Source organism: Mytilus californianus, unplaced genomic scaffold, assembly GCF_021869535.1.
Source record: "Mytilus californianus isolate M0D057914Y unplaced genomic scaffold, xbMytCali1.0.p SCAF_5, whole genome shotgun sequence".
NCBI lineage: Eukaryota > Metazoa > Mollusca > Bivalvia > Mytilida > Mytilidae > Mytilus > Mytilus californianus.
The window spans coordinates 13225483-13243151 of record NW_026262701.1 but is presented as its reverse complement, the minus strand read 5'-3'; the positions used below and the strand labels follow the sequence as shown (position 1 = coordinate 13243151).

The 17669-nt window shown below is 31.9% G+C and overlaps 2 protein-coding genes across 2 annotated transcripts in view; both read left to right on the top strand.

Moving 5' to 3' along the window:
- Nucleotides 1-17669, top strand: part of LOC127701603 (solute carrier family 66 member 2-like) — an 86284-nt gene that overhangs the window by 45423 nt on the left and 23192 nt on the right. The window lies entirely within an intron of this gene.
- On the top strand, nucleotides 7708-16213 carry LOC127701598 (uncharacterized). The gene is made up of 13 exons (XM_052205551.1): nucleotides 7708-7818; nucleotides 8091-8218; nucleotides 8783-8982; nucleotides 10066-10328; nucleotides 10706-10900; nucleotides 11279-11350; nucleotides 11587-11641; nucleotides 11912-12031; nucleotides 12667-12746; nucleotides 13129-13309; nucleotides 13744-13847; nucleotides 14190-14296; nucleotides 14678-16213. Exons 2-13 carry the CDS (start codon nucleotides 8098-8100, stop codon nucleotides 14740-14742), a joined length of 1563 nt encoding a protein of 520 aa, XP_052061511.1. The 5' UTR covers nucleotides 7708-7818; nucleotides 8091-8097; the 3' UTR covers nucleotides 14743-16213.

Genomic DNA, 17669 nt, shown 5'->3' with positions numbered 1-17669 from the left:
TAAACTTTGTTTGATTTCAACAAAAATTGAATATATGGGGTTCTTTGATATGCTGAATCTAACCATGTATTTCAATTTTTGATTTTTGGGCCCCGTTATCAACTTTGTCCACATTGAGGTCAAAAGGGTCCAAAATTAAACTTTGTTTGATTTCATCAAAAATTGAATTATTGGGGTTCTTTGATATGCCGAATCTAACCGTGTATTTAGATTCTTGATTTTTGGTTCCGTTTTTTCAAATTGGTCTACATTAAGGTCCAAAGGGTCCAAAATTAAACTTAGTTTGATTTTAACAAAAATTGAATTCTTAGGGTTCTTTGATATGCTGAATCTAAACATGTATTTAGATTTTTGATTATGGGCCCAGTTTTCAAGTTGGTCCAAATCGGGGTCCAAAATTAAACTTTGTTTGATTTCAACAAAAATTGAATATACGGGGTTCTTTGATATGCTGAATCTAACCATGTATTTAGATTTTTGATTTTTGGGCCCCGTTATCAACTTTGTCCACATTGAGGTCAAAAGGGTCCAAAATTAAACTTTGTTTGATTTCATCAAAAATTGAATTCTTGGGGTTCTTTGATATGCTGAATCTAACCATGTATTTAGATTTTGGATATTGGACCATAATAGGTGAATATCCAATTTAAAATTTTTAAGTTCTTAGACCACATTCATTCTGTGTTAGAAACCTATGCTGTGTCAAATATTTAATCACAATCCAAATGCAAAGCTGTATCAAGCTTGAATGTTGTGTCCATACTTCCCCCAACTGTTCAGGGTTCGACCTCTGCGGTCGTATCAAGCTGCGCCCTGCGGAGCATTTTATCTTACTTGTAATGAGTCACATGACAGGTGCCACTAGTGGATCAGGAACTGCTTATCCTTCTTGAGCACTAAGTTCACCACCAGTTTTAAGTCAGGTTCCTGTTGTTTTATCTTTAGTATTCAGTGTAGTGTTTTGTTTAATATTGCTATTTTCTTTTCCTCATTTCTCTTTTTGGACATGGTGTTGTCTGTTTTTAGCTCACCTAGCCCAAAGTGCCAAGTGAGCTTTTCTCATCATAGGGCGTCCATCGTCAGTTAACTTTTACGAAAATCTTCTCCTCTGAAACCACTGGGCAAAATTTCACCAAAGTTGGCCACAATCATCATTTGGGTATCTAGTGAAAAAACTGGCCCCTGCTCGCAAAAAATGCTTGAAGTCATTTTTAGGAGTGGAAATTTGAGAATGAAAGTCTGTATAACTTTTATTTTCACGAAATTTTCAATGTCAAAAGCCCACAAATTCGGCACAAATCAGACTAAAATCAATCTGTATATCATCATAGTAGACTTGCATACTAAAAATCAGCTCAATATGTGGAGGCGTTTAGAAAAAAGTGTGTATAACTGTTACAAATGTATTTTCACAAAATTTTCAAAGTCCAAAGCCTGTAATTTCAGCAAAATTCATTGGAGCGGAACCAAGCATAAACTTGATCTGTAACTCATCATAGTAGACTCACATTCTAAAAATCAGCTTAAAATGTGAAGGCCTTCAGAAAAAAGTCTGTATAACTGTTTTTTTCACAAAATGTTCAAAGTGCAAAGCCTGTTGTTTCAGCAAAAATTAGCGGAGCAGAACCAAACTTAAACTCGATCTGTGACTCATCATAGCAGACTCACATTCTAAAAATCAGCTCAATATGTGAAGGTGTATTGAAAAAAGTCTGTATAACTGCTATTTTCATGAAATTTTCAAAGTCCAAAGGCCATAATTTCTCCAAAAATCATGCAGCGGAGCGGAACCAAACGTAAACTCGATCTGTAACTCATTATAGTAGACTCACATTCTAAAATTCAGCTCAATATGTTAAGGCGTTTAGAAAAAAGTCTATAACTGTTCATTGCTGAATGATGGATACGGGTAAAACTATATGGCCTCAACAACTTTGTTGCTGGGCCATGAAAAGGTGTCCGATGGCTAAAACTAGAACATTTGGGTAAAATGCAAGTTTTGTTTATTATCTTGAAAACCGCTATAGATAGAGAAAATCTGACCAAGTGTAGAATTGTTGAAAATGTTGGGATCTATCTACCTATTGTCTTTTACATCTGTCAGACAATTTGTTGTAGTAATTATTGCCATTAAATGAAGATTTTTATAATTTTTTTGCATTTTTGACTTATATCTTCACTATTATAGATAGAGGGAAACTTTGAATAGTAAAAATGATCATCAAACAAAGATTTACATATATGACAACATTGCTGAAATCGTCAGACAACTCCTTATTGGGAGTTTTTAATGATGATTTTAACCATTTTTTGGCGTTTTTGCCTTGTGTCTTACAAATTATACTATATCGGTAGAATTTTAGATAAGCAAAAATTATCAGCAAGACAAGATCTACAATTAAGTCTTATGGAAGAAATCATCTGATGACTCCTTAATAGAGTTTTTGACCTTTAGTGGTGATTTTTACCCATTTCTTTTTTTTGGGGTCTTTGTCTTGTATCTTAAATTTATAATAGAAATAGATAGAAACTTAAATAAGCATATATAAATATATAAACAGCAAGACAAGATCTACACATAACTCAAATAGCAGAAATCGTCAGCCGACGCCTTATTGGAGTAATTGCTCTTTAATGATGAGTTTTACCCATTTTTGTGTTTCTGTCTATTATCTTGAAAACTATAAAAGATAGATTGACACTTTAAATAGCCAAAATTATCAGCAAAACAAGATCTTCATATAAGTCAAGAAGGCTGAAGTCGTCAGTTCACACCTTTTTTGGAGTACTTGCTCTTTAATGTCGATTTTTACCAATTTTGTGCATTTTTTCCTATTATCTTGAAAACTACAAACGATAAACACTTTAAATAGCAAAGATGATCTACAACTAAGCCAAGTTTTGCCGAAATCATAGTTTATTGGACTTATAGTTTTTAGCTCACCTGGTCTATCATATGATGACTGTCGTCCCCCTGGGCCAAATTTAAGCAAGTTTGGCCACAATCAACATTGGGGTATATGATTTAAAAAATGTGTTTGATCCTGCCAACCAACATGTCTGAAATGGCTAAAAATATAACATGGGGTTTTGTCTATTATCCTGAAACCCGCTATTTATAGAGAAAATCTGACATTGGCAGAATTGTTCAGAATGTTGAGATCTGTGCATTTACATCAAAATTTTTAGACAACTTCTAAAGGAGTTATTGCCCTTAAATTACTAATGTAACCATTTTTTGTTTCATTTTAATAACAAATAGAGAGAAACGTAAAAAGCAAAAATGATCAGCAAGACAAGATCTACAAATAATTCAATGTATCCAAAGTAACAGTCAACTAGTAACAGGAGCCGAGATATCGCAGTGTAATGGTGATTTTTACATTTTTTTTTTGCATCTTCGCAGTTAATTTTGAAAACTATAATAGATAGAAAAACTTTGAATTGCTAACATGATCAGCAAAACAAGATCTGCAAGTAGGTTGACATTGCCAAAATCGTCAGTTCTTGCCCTTGAATGATGATTTTGCCAACTTTTTGTGTATTGCCTATTATTTCAAATAGTATTATTAAAAGATCAGACATTATCAGCAAGGTAATACCTGCAAACAGGTCAGCATAGTTGGAAGAGTACACTGAGCTGTCTTCTTATAGTAGTGTTTGCCCGTTAATGACTTATTTTTATTTTTACGATTTGTTTGTGTTTAGGACATATTCTTTAGAAGATGGAGATATCAAAAAGAAAAAAATATCAGCAATACAAGATAAAATAAAGTGATTTTAGTCATGAATTGTATTCTAGTCTACATTGTTGGGGAATGCCCCATTTTGAAGATACATAGACCTAGGTGAGTTATACAATATAAAAATAAGAAGATGTGGTATCATTGCCAATGAAACTCTCCTAAAGTTCAAATGAAGTGGATGTGAGCAATTATAGGAAGGCAACCGTACGGCCTTCAACAATGAGAAAAAACCCATACCGTATAGTCGGCTTACGCTATATAACTGGCCCCGACAAGAACAATATAAAACAATTCAGTTGAGAAAACTAACGGCCTAATTTATAACAAAACAATTTACGAAAAACAAATATGACAGACATAAACCAACGACAACCACTGAGCTACAGGTTCCTGACTTGGAACAGGCACATTAGAATGTGGCGGAGTTTAACATTTTTGAAGGCGCCAGCCCTCCCCTAACTGGAGTTAAACCTTTGGCAGATGTGTAACAGTACAACTTAAGAACAAACTACTAGTATAAAAATCAGTTTAAAAGGGCTTAACCCATCAGATTGATACAAAGCAGAAAAAACATCAAACAAAAACACAGACCTCCTTAGAACCTCTTGTTTATTGCCCCTATGTATCTTCTCATTTTATTATGCTGAGTTGTACCCTGTAAGCAGTTTTCTGAGTTGTACCCTGTAAGCAGTTTTCTGAGTTGTACCCTGTAAGCAGTTTTCTGAGTTGTACCCTGTAAGCAGTTTTCAGATCTGATTTGCAGTCACTACTTGTTTGAAGATACTTTGAATTTTTATGATACCTGCAAAGGCGTGTCGGTTAGACAGGTTTTAATGTATATTTTTAACCTGTTCCATCAGTTATAAGAAAGACATGCATGAGGTACCCATTTTCTGGTAGTCACATAATCACTAATCTTTTCATCTGTAGAATTCATAAACAATTTTACCTGTTAATGATAATTCATCATTCACAACACTAACAGAAAATCTGTGTCAGTTTGACAGGAGCACATTTAGCCTCCATCACAATATGCTGGAAATACTCTGCTTGGTTCTTTTTTAAAGGATATGAAATTTATACTATCGATCAAAACTAATGCTTGAGGGTATGGAGGAGGGGGGGGGGGGGGGGGTCATTCATTTCTGTATTCCTTAATTTTTTAAATAATTTTTCTCTATTCTTTATACTTCTTGCCCATTATTCTCTATTCTTTATATTTTAGCACCTCATTTTTCTCTATTCTTGATTTTTTGTGTCCAATTTTCTCTATTCTTTATATTTTTTGCCCTTTTTTCTCTATTCTGTAAACCCCCATCCACACCCTCATACTTCAATTTGTTTTTATTCAATCATTCATAGTAACCAGTAAAAAAAAACAAACAAACATATGACGCATTTTTATTAGTTGTTATTGGCTTTGAACTAGCTGTCAGTAACTGTGAGTACTCTAAGATCTGTACTTAGTGTCTTTTTGTTGTAGGGGTGTATAAGTACCCTGCCACTTCCACTCTGTGTTTTTGTTAGATGTATTTCTATTTGTATCCATCTGATGAGTCTGTATGTGCCTGTCCCAAGTCAGGAGCCTGTAATTCAGTGGTTGTCATTGTTGCTGTGTAACATATTTGTTTTTGTTCATTATTTTGTACATAAATTAGGCCGTTAGTTTTCTCGTTTGAATTGTTTTACATTTGTCATTTCGGGCAATTTATAGCTGACTATATGTGGTATGGGCTTTGTTTATTGTCGATACCCGTACGGTGACCTATAGTTGTTAATTTCTGTTTCATTTTGTCTCTTGTGGAGAGTTGTCTCATTGGCAATCATACCACATCTTCTTATTTTTATATATGGACTATCTTTTTTTATCACCAATTCTAATATGACACTTATGACAGTTAACCTGATCTTCTGCAATTACACGGCCACCATAAATAAACTGATTACTTTGCCACTTTTGGATGCGCATGTAAATATTTTATAGAAACTAGAGGCTCTAAATTAAGAGCCTGTGTCGCTCACCTGGATCTTCAACAATGGCCACTTTTTAGTAAAAAATCATCATTAAAGGGGAATAACCCTATTAAGTGTTAACTGACAATTACAGTCATGTTGGCATATTTGTAGATCATATCCTGCTGATATTTTTCCTGTTTAAAGTTTCTATTTATCTATTATAGTTTTCAAGATAATAGACAAAAAACATTAAAAATAATCATTAAACGGCAATAACTCCAATAGTGAGTCTACTGAAGATCTCGGCCATAATGGCTTATTTGTGGATCTTGTATTGCTGATCATTTTTCCTATTTAAAGTTTCTATCTTTATATTACAGTTTTTAAGATATAAGGCAAAAACGCAAAAAAATTATAAATATCGTCATTACAAGGCAGTCACGTGCACTCCAATAAGGCTGAGTCGACTGAAGATTTCGGCCATGTTGACTTATATTGTAGCTCTTACCTTGCTGATCATTTTTGCTACTCAAAGTTTCTATCTATCTATTATAATTTCGAGATAATAGGCAAACATTTTTAAAAATGGTAAAATGCATCCTCTAAGGGCAATAACTTTTACAAGAAGTCGTCTGACAGTTTTGATCTAAATAAACAATAGGTAGAGCTTAACATTTTTAATATGTTTGCCCTTGTCAGATTTTCTCTTTTCATAGCGGTTTTCAAAATAATACGCAAAACTTGCATTTTACCCCTATGTACTATTATTAGCCATGTCGGCCATCTTGGTTGGCAGGCGGGGTCATCGGACACATTTGTAAAACTAGATACTCCAATGATGATTGTGGCCAAGTTTGGTTGAATTTGGCACAGTAGTTTCAGAGTAAAGGACGACGGACGATAACGACGACAGTCGACGAAGACGGACGAAAGACGCCAAGTGATGAGAAAAGCTCACTTGGCCTTTTGGCAATGTGAGCTAACAAGAGGCTCTCAAGAGCCTGAATCGCTCACCTGTATTTCAGAGGAGAAGATTTTTAAATGTTAGCAAACTTGATGAACAAATTGTGTAAAATTGTCTTTAAAGGGCAATAACTCCTTAAGGGGTCAATTGACAATTTTTGTCATATTAACTTTATTGTAGATCTTACTTTGCTGAACATTATATATATATCTATAATAATATTCAAAATAATAACAAAAAACTGCAAAATTTTGTGAAAACTACCAATTCGGTGGCAGCAACCCAACAATGGGTTGTTCGATTCGTCTGAAAATTTCAGAGCTGATAGATCTTGACCAATTGAACAATTTTAACCCATGTCAGATTTGCTCCAAAAGCTTTAGTTTTTGAGATATAAGCCAAAAACTGCATTTGATCCCTATAGTCTATTTTTAGCCATGACGGCCATGTTGTCGATGGATCAAATCACCGGATACAATTTATAAACTAGATACCCTAAGGAACATTTAGTTAAAGTTTGAAGGTATTTGGCCCAGTAGTTTCAGAGGAGAAGATTTTTGAAATAGTTTACGACGACAGAAGACGACGACAGACGACGGACGACGACGGACGCCAAGTGATTGCATAAGCACACATGGGGCCCTTCGGGCCCCGGTGAGCTAAAAAGGGAGATTTGTGCTATACATTCTATATACAGTGTACGATTGGCGAATAAAATATTCTTTTGTTTTTTACCTTTGTATAAAACTTATAATTAATGGATTTCGGGTAAGAATGGTGCAATATTTGACAGAGTACATGAAAAATTTGAAGTTTAGAGAAAACGAGTGTTAATTTTGAGGGAAAACCCGAGTTTGAAGTTGAGAGAAAACGAGTTAGAAGTTGGGAGAAATATAATTTGAAGTTGGGAGAAATCTAATTTGAAGTTGGGAGAAGACGAACTAGTACATTCGGAATATTGTGATGTTTTGGTTCCTTTTTCCAAAATATAACAAATATCCGGTCTTTCGAGTTACTCTTATACTTTTCCATTAAAGAATGTGGGCGTTGTCAACATGTACAAACATGATGTTATTTTTTCTATAAAACTGACAAGTTTTGCATACGAAAGCATAATTGACGTCCCTGTGAAACAGAAAACACTAGCTCACGGTATACTAAAACATCTGAACTATTGAAAAATTATTTTAAGGACAATAACATGTAACAATTTAATCACTAAACAGTTAATCGTTTATCAAATGAAAACTTAAAGTACACACAAACACACACAATATAATATATGCTGATATCAGCTGTAGAATGAAGCATGTACAGTGACCAGTTCCAAATGTTACAATAAAAACTTATTGTCCCAAATATCTGAATATATAAAGCAGTTTTTAAAATCTATAAAACGAAAGTATATAAATGATATTTTGCAGGATAGAGATGGCACCACATAAAAAGGAAAAATGTAAATACTGGGAGAAATGTTTCAGAAAAGATCCTGCCCACAAAAGAGATTACCTCCATCCTGGTGATAAAGAGGAAGCAAAACAAAAAAATGCTGGTGTGTATATCATGTATATTATCATGTATATTATGTATATACTGTGGATTCATTTATTTTCGTTGGTACGAAAACTTGCATTTTTCGTGGATATTTGATTTCTTGGTTTTGCCAATGTCTGCGTAAATGGAATGATTGTAATTCATTGAACTTCTAAATTCGTGGTTCACCTGTTCCCACGAAACCCACGAAAATTAGTATCCAACGAAATAATAATGAATCCACAGTAATATATATAATATTTATTATATTGACACATACAATTAAACATTTAGGGTTCATTAAACATTTCAAGTTAAATTTTAAATGAATATGAATTATTCTGGTTTTATCACTTGTCCAATATTGATGACTTGTCATAAGTAAATCTCCTTATATTAACCAGTCAGTTTGTATAAATTTGTTCTATTGATCTATGATTTAACATGATATCCATTTCCAAGGAAACAAGAAATACACCCCAGTGGAATGCATAGTTTCATTTGTTTCTAGTGATATGTTATTTCCTTACCCTGTCAGAGTATAAAAACATTTTTTTTATAAACAAATTTACATTTTATACAGATGTAGAAATGAAAGATGAGACAGTCAGCAAACCAACATTAAAGAAAAGTGACACAGATATCTTAATGGATGATGAAACAATAGAGACAAAACCTAAATTAAAGAGAAATAGGACACATGCTATCAGTGATGATGAAGATGATGAACCATCACCACCACCGGTGAAGAAATTACGATCTAAAACTGTTTCTGTTGCAAAGGTAGATTTAGAATTAGATCCTGTAATCAGCTAATTAGCTATCCAACTATGTTTTGATGTGAATCATCAATACTAATTGCTATTTGTTGATAGCTATAAATCTTACACAAGCACTCAACATTTCCAATGATGCTGAATGTCAACCATAGAATTGACGAAAGACATCATCGGATCAAAAGTAGAATATTGTATTTGAATATCAAGTTGAATAGCTATATATAGTAACAATAAACATTCTTTGTATTTCTATTCAAATAAGTCATTATGTAACATTTTTCAATGTAAATAGATATAAGAAGATGTGGTATGAGTGCCAATGAGACAACTCTCCATCCAAGTCAAAATTTATAAAAGTAAACCATTATAGGTCACAGTACGGTCTTCAACACGAAGCCTTGGCTCATACCGAACAGTAAGCTATAAAGGGCCCCAAAAAATTACTAGTGTAAAACCATTCAAACGGGAAAACCAACGGTCTAATCTATATAAAAAATGAGAAACGAGAAACACTTATGAACCACATCAACAAACGACAACTACTGAACATCAGATTCCTTGTTTGTTTGTTTTGAAATAACTTTCTATGTTAAAGATATCTTCTGTGTCCAATACATTATCATTATATTAGATATTATGGACCCCGAACCCCTTTATATTAGATGTTGTGGACCCCGGACCCCTTTAATATAGTAGATGTTGTGCATGGACCACTTTGTTGTAGATAATGTGCATGGACCACTTTGTTGTAGATGCTGTGCATGGATCACTTTTTTGTAGATGCTGTGCATGGATCACTTTGTTGTAGATGCTGTGCATGGACCACTTTGTTGTAGATGCTGTGCATGGATCACTTTTTTGTAGATGCTGTGCATGGATCACTTTGTTGTAGATGCTGTGCATGGATCACTTTGTTATAGATGCTGTACATGGATTACTTTGTTGTAGATGCTGTGCAAGGATCACTTTGTTGTAGATGCTGTGCATGGATCACTTTGTTGCAGATGCTGTGCGTAGATCACTTTGTTGTCGATGCTGTGGACCACACAGTAGGCTTACATTAGATTCTATAAATTATTTTGTACAGGAAACAGGAAGTGGTGATTCAAAGATGGATGAAGATGATGATGCTGTTGCTTCAGGTTCAAGTGAAGATGTATATATTCCTAAATGTCAGTATTGGGATGAATGTTACAGAAAAGATCCAAACCATCGTAAACAGTACAGACATCCTGGTGATGGCAGAAAAAGTTCCCGTCCAAAACCGGCAAAGAAACTCGAGGAAGGAGTTCAAGTTAGTTTAACTGGTGGTTACCGACTGAAAAAGCTCGGTAGTGATTACACATGCACGTAAGTTTTCACCTGTTCATGTTGTGGGAATCGAATTGTAGAGATGTAAATTCACTAGTCTTACAAATTTTTGTAGAATTGTAAAGATGTAAATTGAAAAGTTAGAAATGTGAAATTTTTTTTTTTAAAACAAAGCTTACCTGATAAAAAGCTAAATTTTAATTTTGAAGCATTAAAACTCATAGCTAAAAAGTTTGTTTATTTTCTTTATTAAAAATGTGTTCATCAAATCTACATGATAGTTCTGCCGAGAATCTTAACATACAGATTTGAAGTTGTTATAAATTTCACATAAACATGCATGTAATAGCCTCTTTTCATTTTATTTTTAATGAAGTTACCTGGTTTAATTTCTCTCTGATTACTTATTTTAACAGATGTATTGGATGGAAAATACAGAAAAATGCTACAAATAAGAGAACATGTAAACACTTGAGGGAATATCTTGGTGATAACTTTGAAAAGGCCAGAATTGGACAACTTCCTGTGGAAAAAAGAAAACCTGTTGAACCAAGTCAACGTTTCCAACATATAACGATAAGTCTTCTGCTGGCTCATAAATATGAAGCAAAGTAAGTATTATTATGAGAGAGGTCATTAAATATTACAACTACAAAAAGGGAGATAATTTGTGTTGTATTCTTACTACCATTTTAATAGGATTGTATATGTTGACCTTTATAAGTATATTTCTTATGTGATGTTAGATTGTTAAGTTCTCATTGAAATATACTAAACATTTCCATTTAATCATATACATGTATGGAAAGGCATTGTTCATAAAATAACAATTAAGAAACAAAGTATTTTCTTTATGATTCTAAGATGATTTAAATGCTTTACTGAAAATTTAATACCATAAAGGAATCAGATTTGTATATTCCTGATTGAATTTGTTAAGTCTAATTTCAAATTGTGACCAATTTAAAGTAAACATTTTTTCTCTTTAGAAATTGTAGTGATCCAGTTGGATGGTGGATAAGTGAAAAGTTGGATGGAGTCAGAGCATTTTGGAATGGAAAGTAAGATATTAATTTCTTTAGTCAGTTTCTTGTCTTTTGTCCACAATCAAATTTCAACAATGTACAAAAAACAAAATATTTATGAAATTGAGAAAAAAAATTAGAAACCAAATTAAATTTCACCAACAACCAACTTAAATGATGATAAAATCTGTAAAATATTGAAATAAACTTGTATAAAATATAATGAATTACCCAGTATGTATATATAACTATTATTTTGTTTTGTTTTTCAGATGTTTCTATTCAAGGCTAGGAAACCCATTTTATGCACCAAAATGGTTTACAAAGGTAATAATAAAATTTACTATTTCCAAATATCAGAAGATTTATCACAATGTCATTAATTTTTTGTGGGTTGCTATTTCATGGACAACATTATTTTTTATCATTTAAGCGGGTGGTACAGGGTTCTTTTTTGTGCAACATATTTGCAATTGTTATTTCACGTCTTTGTGCTTGAATCTTATCATTTACTTTGTTTCATTCAACTTGGTAAAGAAGCAACATGTAAGGAATTTTTTTTATTTAAAAAATTAACCGCTGTAATTCAATTTTTAGGATTTGCCAAAAGACTTTCATTTAGATGGTGAATTATTTGGAGGACGAAAGAAATTTCAGCAGACAATAAAAGTTGTGAAGAATGCTGAGTGTGCTGACTGGAATAAGATAAAATACTGTGTAGGTTTATTATAAGATAAAATACTGTGTATGTTTATTATAAGATAAAATACTGTGCAGGTTTATTATAAGATAAAATACTGTGTAGGTTTATTATAAGATAAAATACTGTGTATGTTTATTATAAGATAAAATACTGTGCAGGTTTATTATAAGATAAAATACTATGTAGGTTTATTATAAGATAAAATACTGTGCAGGTTTATTATAAGATAAAATACTGTGCAGGTTTATTATAAGATAAAATACTGTGTAGGTTTATTATTTTGTTTATGTTTATTCAAGTTAACATATGATATAAAACTTGCTAGAAAATTGTAATTATTTAACTTTAAAGTTAGGTACATGAAATTTAAAAATCATCAGCAAGGACTTTCACAAAAAAAAGTTAGGGAATTTAAAATGAAGTGGAATGCACTCTTTTATTGAACGATATGTTCAATAAAAGAGTGCATTCTGTGATATACAGATTGAAAGTTATTAATAGGTACAACTTAGTATTGGCTTAAAGAAAGCCATTAAGACCTTGATCACTGATACATATTTCATATGTAGTGCCTTCATGAATATATAAATGCTGCTTTTTAAGTAGCTCTAAGATATCATTTGACAAATATTGTTCATATTTTTTATAGGTTTTTGATTCACCAAATATGGGGAAAGATACTTTTGAAAAGAGAACAAAGACAGTGAAAGATTGGTTTGATACAAATAAGTAAGTTTTCACATTAAAGTATAAAACAATTATAGTAAAGGACAAGTTACTATGAATTTGAATTGAACTAAAATTCCAGCTTCCACCTAATGAACAGTACAGAGAAAATATTGTAGATCCTAACAAAACTTTAAAATCCCTTTGCCTGATTGAAAAGTGATAAACATGGATTGCAAGGACTAATCGTGTTAAATCGAACAATTACCGGTAATAGGAATTATTTATCCCATTTTTTTGCATTTGTATACAATTTCTAATTTAAGCATTAAAAAAAAACAAATGTTTATGATTATTTACTGAAATTTATATATATAATAAAAAAAAAAATCTATATAATTTTCTACATTACACATTCTTTCAAAAATGTTGCTAATATTTCCAGGCCTCAGTATGCTGAATTTGTTGATCAGTATAAATGTACCAGTAAACAACAATTAGAGGATGATCTGAAAAAGATGATAAAACTGGGAGGAGAAGGTCTGATGATAAGACAGCCAGGATCTGTGTACGAGAGATGTAGATCTAAAACATTACTCAAACTCAAGAAATTTTATGATGCAGAGGTATATTATATTGTTTAGTTGATGTGAATTATTTGATATTACTGGTTGTCATTTTATCTATTTACAATAATAGGAATATTGGTGAGACAGCAACTTTCAACACATATAGCCATGAACAAATGAACATCACATATAGCCATGAAACAAATGAACAACACATAGCCATGAAACAAATGAACAACACATAGCCATGAAACAAATGAACAAAACATAGCCATGAAACAAATGAACAAAACATAGCCATGAAACAAATGAACAATAGTCTACTTCTAAATTTAGCATATATAAATGTGTAGAAATAATTAATGGATTCAAATTATTGGATTATAGTTACATCAACTTGTATTAAATCAAATAGACACATAGTGGTTACATGAAAAACTAATTATATCTAAATGTTCATAATATTTACTCATTATTTCTGTAATTTTCAGGCAGTTGTCATTGGTTACGATCCTGGAAAAGGTCGTTTTACAGGGGCTGTTGGAGCTTTAAGATGCAAGATGGAATGTGGAAAAGTTTTTAAAGTTGGATCTGGGTAACTATGATATTTTCTTTTGTTAACTGTAATTGGCAGATGAAATGAGTACTATTTTCCTATAAGTATGAGTAAATGTTGACAGTTGATTGACAAAGGTCAATGAGACAGCAACCAGGAACACAATTTAATCCATATAGACATATATTTTTTAAAAGAGAAATTTCATCCTGATTTTGAAAGAATTTGGTAATTTCTATGTTACTCTCACACCTTGGTTTATACAATATTCTTTTTTCAATGTGATATATTTGTGATTTATAGATTCTATATTTTGTTTTCAATGCCTTCATACATTGTGCATGTGAATAATTTAAAATACCTGTATTCACACTATTTTAGTATGACAGACAAAGACCACAGAAAACCACCTAAAATTGGGTCCATCATTACATACAAATTCCAGGAATATACAAACTCAGGGAGTCCTAGATTTCCTACATATTTAGGTAAGTATTATTTTTATTTCAAGCAAACAAATTTAAAGTCATTCTCTGTTAACAAAGTATTGGAATACATGCATAACATGTATAAGATAAGAATAAACTTGATATAATTAAATAGGGATTATTCAATGAGGCGCCATTGATAATGTATTTTTTTTAATGATTCAAAAATTTTGTTTTTGGTAAGTCAGAATGAAAGATATACCTGTAAAAAATATGTTGTAAATGTTTACCTGACCTTTAACTTTACAGATATAATCCCATCAAATATGTCTGAGAGGTTAAATTCTCCTTAAGATAGGGAAAGAAATTTGGTTGTTAGGGTGCTATATGCAAATAAAAAACATCCTTGCAATCTAATTCAAATGTACTTTTATGTTTCAGGTGTTAGAATTGATGCAACAGAACCGAAAGATGCAGAGCTCCCTTCACTTCCAGATGATATATAAATAACATCTTTAAAGTGTAAACATCAAGGCAGCATTTGACTATTTACAGGGTTATCTCCCATGACAATTAGAATGACGTGTTGTAGAGTATGGGACAGATTGATTAAATTGTAACTAATATTTATATAATGTATCGGTATGTGTTGTCTGTGTAGAAGAAAATGAAATTGTAAGATTGTATGATTTAGCAGGATATCAATGTAGCGGTATTTATGAAAAATGGTTATTTCAGTGTGGTAGATGAAGATCTTCTTATACTAGATGTCACCATAAGTTTGTTAAAGTTGTTAGTTGATGGGTGATTATTGTTGACAATCTGTTTATGTATATTTTATTTTTTGTAGTGTTAAACTTTTTCTATCATTTTGTCATTACATTAAATTAATAACTTTTTACTGGACATTTTGAATTGATCATTTACATATTGTCATTTTTATTGTGCCATTATGTACTACATAATTGTAAAGTGTGCCATATTTCAATACAATAATCTTATATTATGTTTTTAACATTCTAACCCTGATTCAAAATAAGTATAGACGATTTTATAGATGCATTATACATAAACTCAGGTAGTGCATATAAAATATTAAATGGACAAGTTATCAGAACATCTATGTATCTTTATCACAAACAATCACATAAAGATGTGAAATATTATACTTGGTGTACCACAAGGTCAAAATATTTAGTTGTACAATTTGTACTAAAAATAGAAAAATGGGTTTGTAAAAAAAATTGTCAAGTGGATTCAGTTGCTAAATTTCATTTTTCTATATTCAAGGAACCATCAATGAAGTCCAGATTTTTTTAGTCCTTATTATTTATACTATTAATATTACGTAATATACTTTGTTTGTATAATTTTACACTAAAAAAATACCAATAATTTACACATAATAACACCTTGTTTCTATATGCGATATAGATTTTATATGTTTTTTTTCCTACCTTTATTATTATTTTGAATGTTTATGTTTTACAACCAAATCATGTGCAATGTTTTAACATACATTTTAATATTAACTTATTCATTACATGTTTCTTCATATACCACTAACTTTTTTTCATTTCTGTGATATAATTTATTCATTATAGTTAACATGCATACAAAGGTTTTGAGAATTAAAATGTTTTACAAAAGTCAGCGTCAATTGTTGCTTGGACATCTTTTTGTCTCTATAATTTCTCATTTAAAAAAAAAACCAAAGGTTTGTACACATATATGAAAGTAACATTATACCATTGGTCAAATATCTGTTGTTTAGGAGATTGTTAGCCAATCACATTTGAGGGTATGCTTTATAAATGGTGAATTGCAACACAACAAAAGTTGTGGGAGCTATATTTGTATATGTGGCCTTGCATGCTATTGTAAACATATAATTTGTTTGAGACAGTCATCTCAAAAGTATTAATCATAAGTTTGAAAGCATTTTACTAATGTGACATTAAATGGCAAATGACTGAGGTCCCTTGTTGTGCTCATTGTTTTCCTAATTTCTGTGGGTTTTTGACCTTTTGGTAACTTTAATCTTACTGACAGTCAGTCCTGAACTAGGGTCAAGAGTGTTAAAAGCCAGGGGCATTTCTCTCACCTGAAGTGCATTTTGACCTGGCATTCCTGTTCACAACACAGGATGTGGCTTCAACATGGTCAAATCTGACATGTAACCCGACAGGTTTAGCGGTTGCCCTTGTGACCTGATGTCTCTTTTAAAAGTACCTGGGATCTTTAAAAATATTTAAAAATTTGTTATTTTAATTGCTGTTGTTTTAAAATTTAAAAAATAACCTGGTGTCACATAGGGCAATTTTCAAACGTGACCTTGTGATCTTAAGGGGTATCCTACCAGAACCCACAGGTTAATTTCTCGTGAAAATATGTGATTAATTTTTCCCTTTCAATAGGATACAAGCCAAAGGTTAGCCTATTTTAGCAAGCTATATAGGGCTTGGCTTTTATTATACAGACTAACATGATATATTAGGACAAAGCCTCAGACAGAAAAATTAGCAATCCTTGTCTTAAACTCAACTTGTCCTTTTGCCTATTTAATAAGTAGAAGCAATGAACGTCTTGTAGAAGGTTAGTGCTCTTTTGTTCTCCCATTCACAACCTTTTCTACTACTTAGTGGGCAATGCAATTATTAGTTTTGTAATTATGATTTTATCTCAACAAAGATATAAAGTTGTGGTACAAATTCAGACAAAGATACATTCAAGTGCCTGCGTTTTTCTTTCCATGAACAATTTGAGAATTCGAACAATAATATACACAAAAGGATAAGACACCTTAGTGACCTTACAATCATTCCATACACCAAATATTGTTGACTAGTTGCTAACTGTATTTGAGAAACAGACCCAACAACACAAACTAAAAGTTTAACAATGAACCATGAAAATGAGGTCTTGGTCAGATGAATCCTGCCAGATAGACATGTAGACATAACAATCATTCCATACACCTAATATAGATGGCCTATTGCATAATAGTATCTGAGAATCACTTAAAATTAACATAGATCATTTACCAATGAAATTTCACAGGTCAAGGACTGGTGGACCCTGTCTGACATTCATGCATACCTTGCAATGGTTCTTTCTGACACATATAGCATGAATAGTTGTCCTATTACTCATAATAACTGAAAAAATCATAGTTTTTCAAACAGTGGCTGAACCATGAAAATGTGGTCAAAGACCAGACGGACACTTAAAAATTTAAGGCATGTGTATATAAGATATAAAATATTCTACCCTCTGAAATTTATAGAAAAATATACAAATAGTTTATATCATTGTCTCCGGATTAGCATATATGTATGTCTGAAATTTTAATCCTGGTATCTGTAATGAGTTTATTTGCATTCTGTAATTTATTGCAGGCAAGAAAATAAACAAGAAATCATCTTGAGGTCAA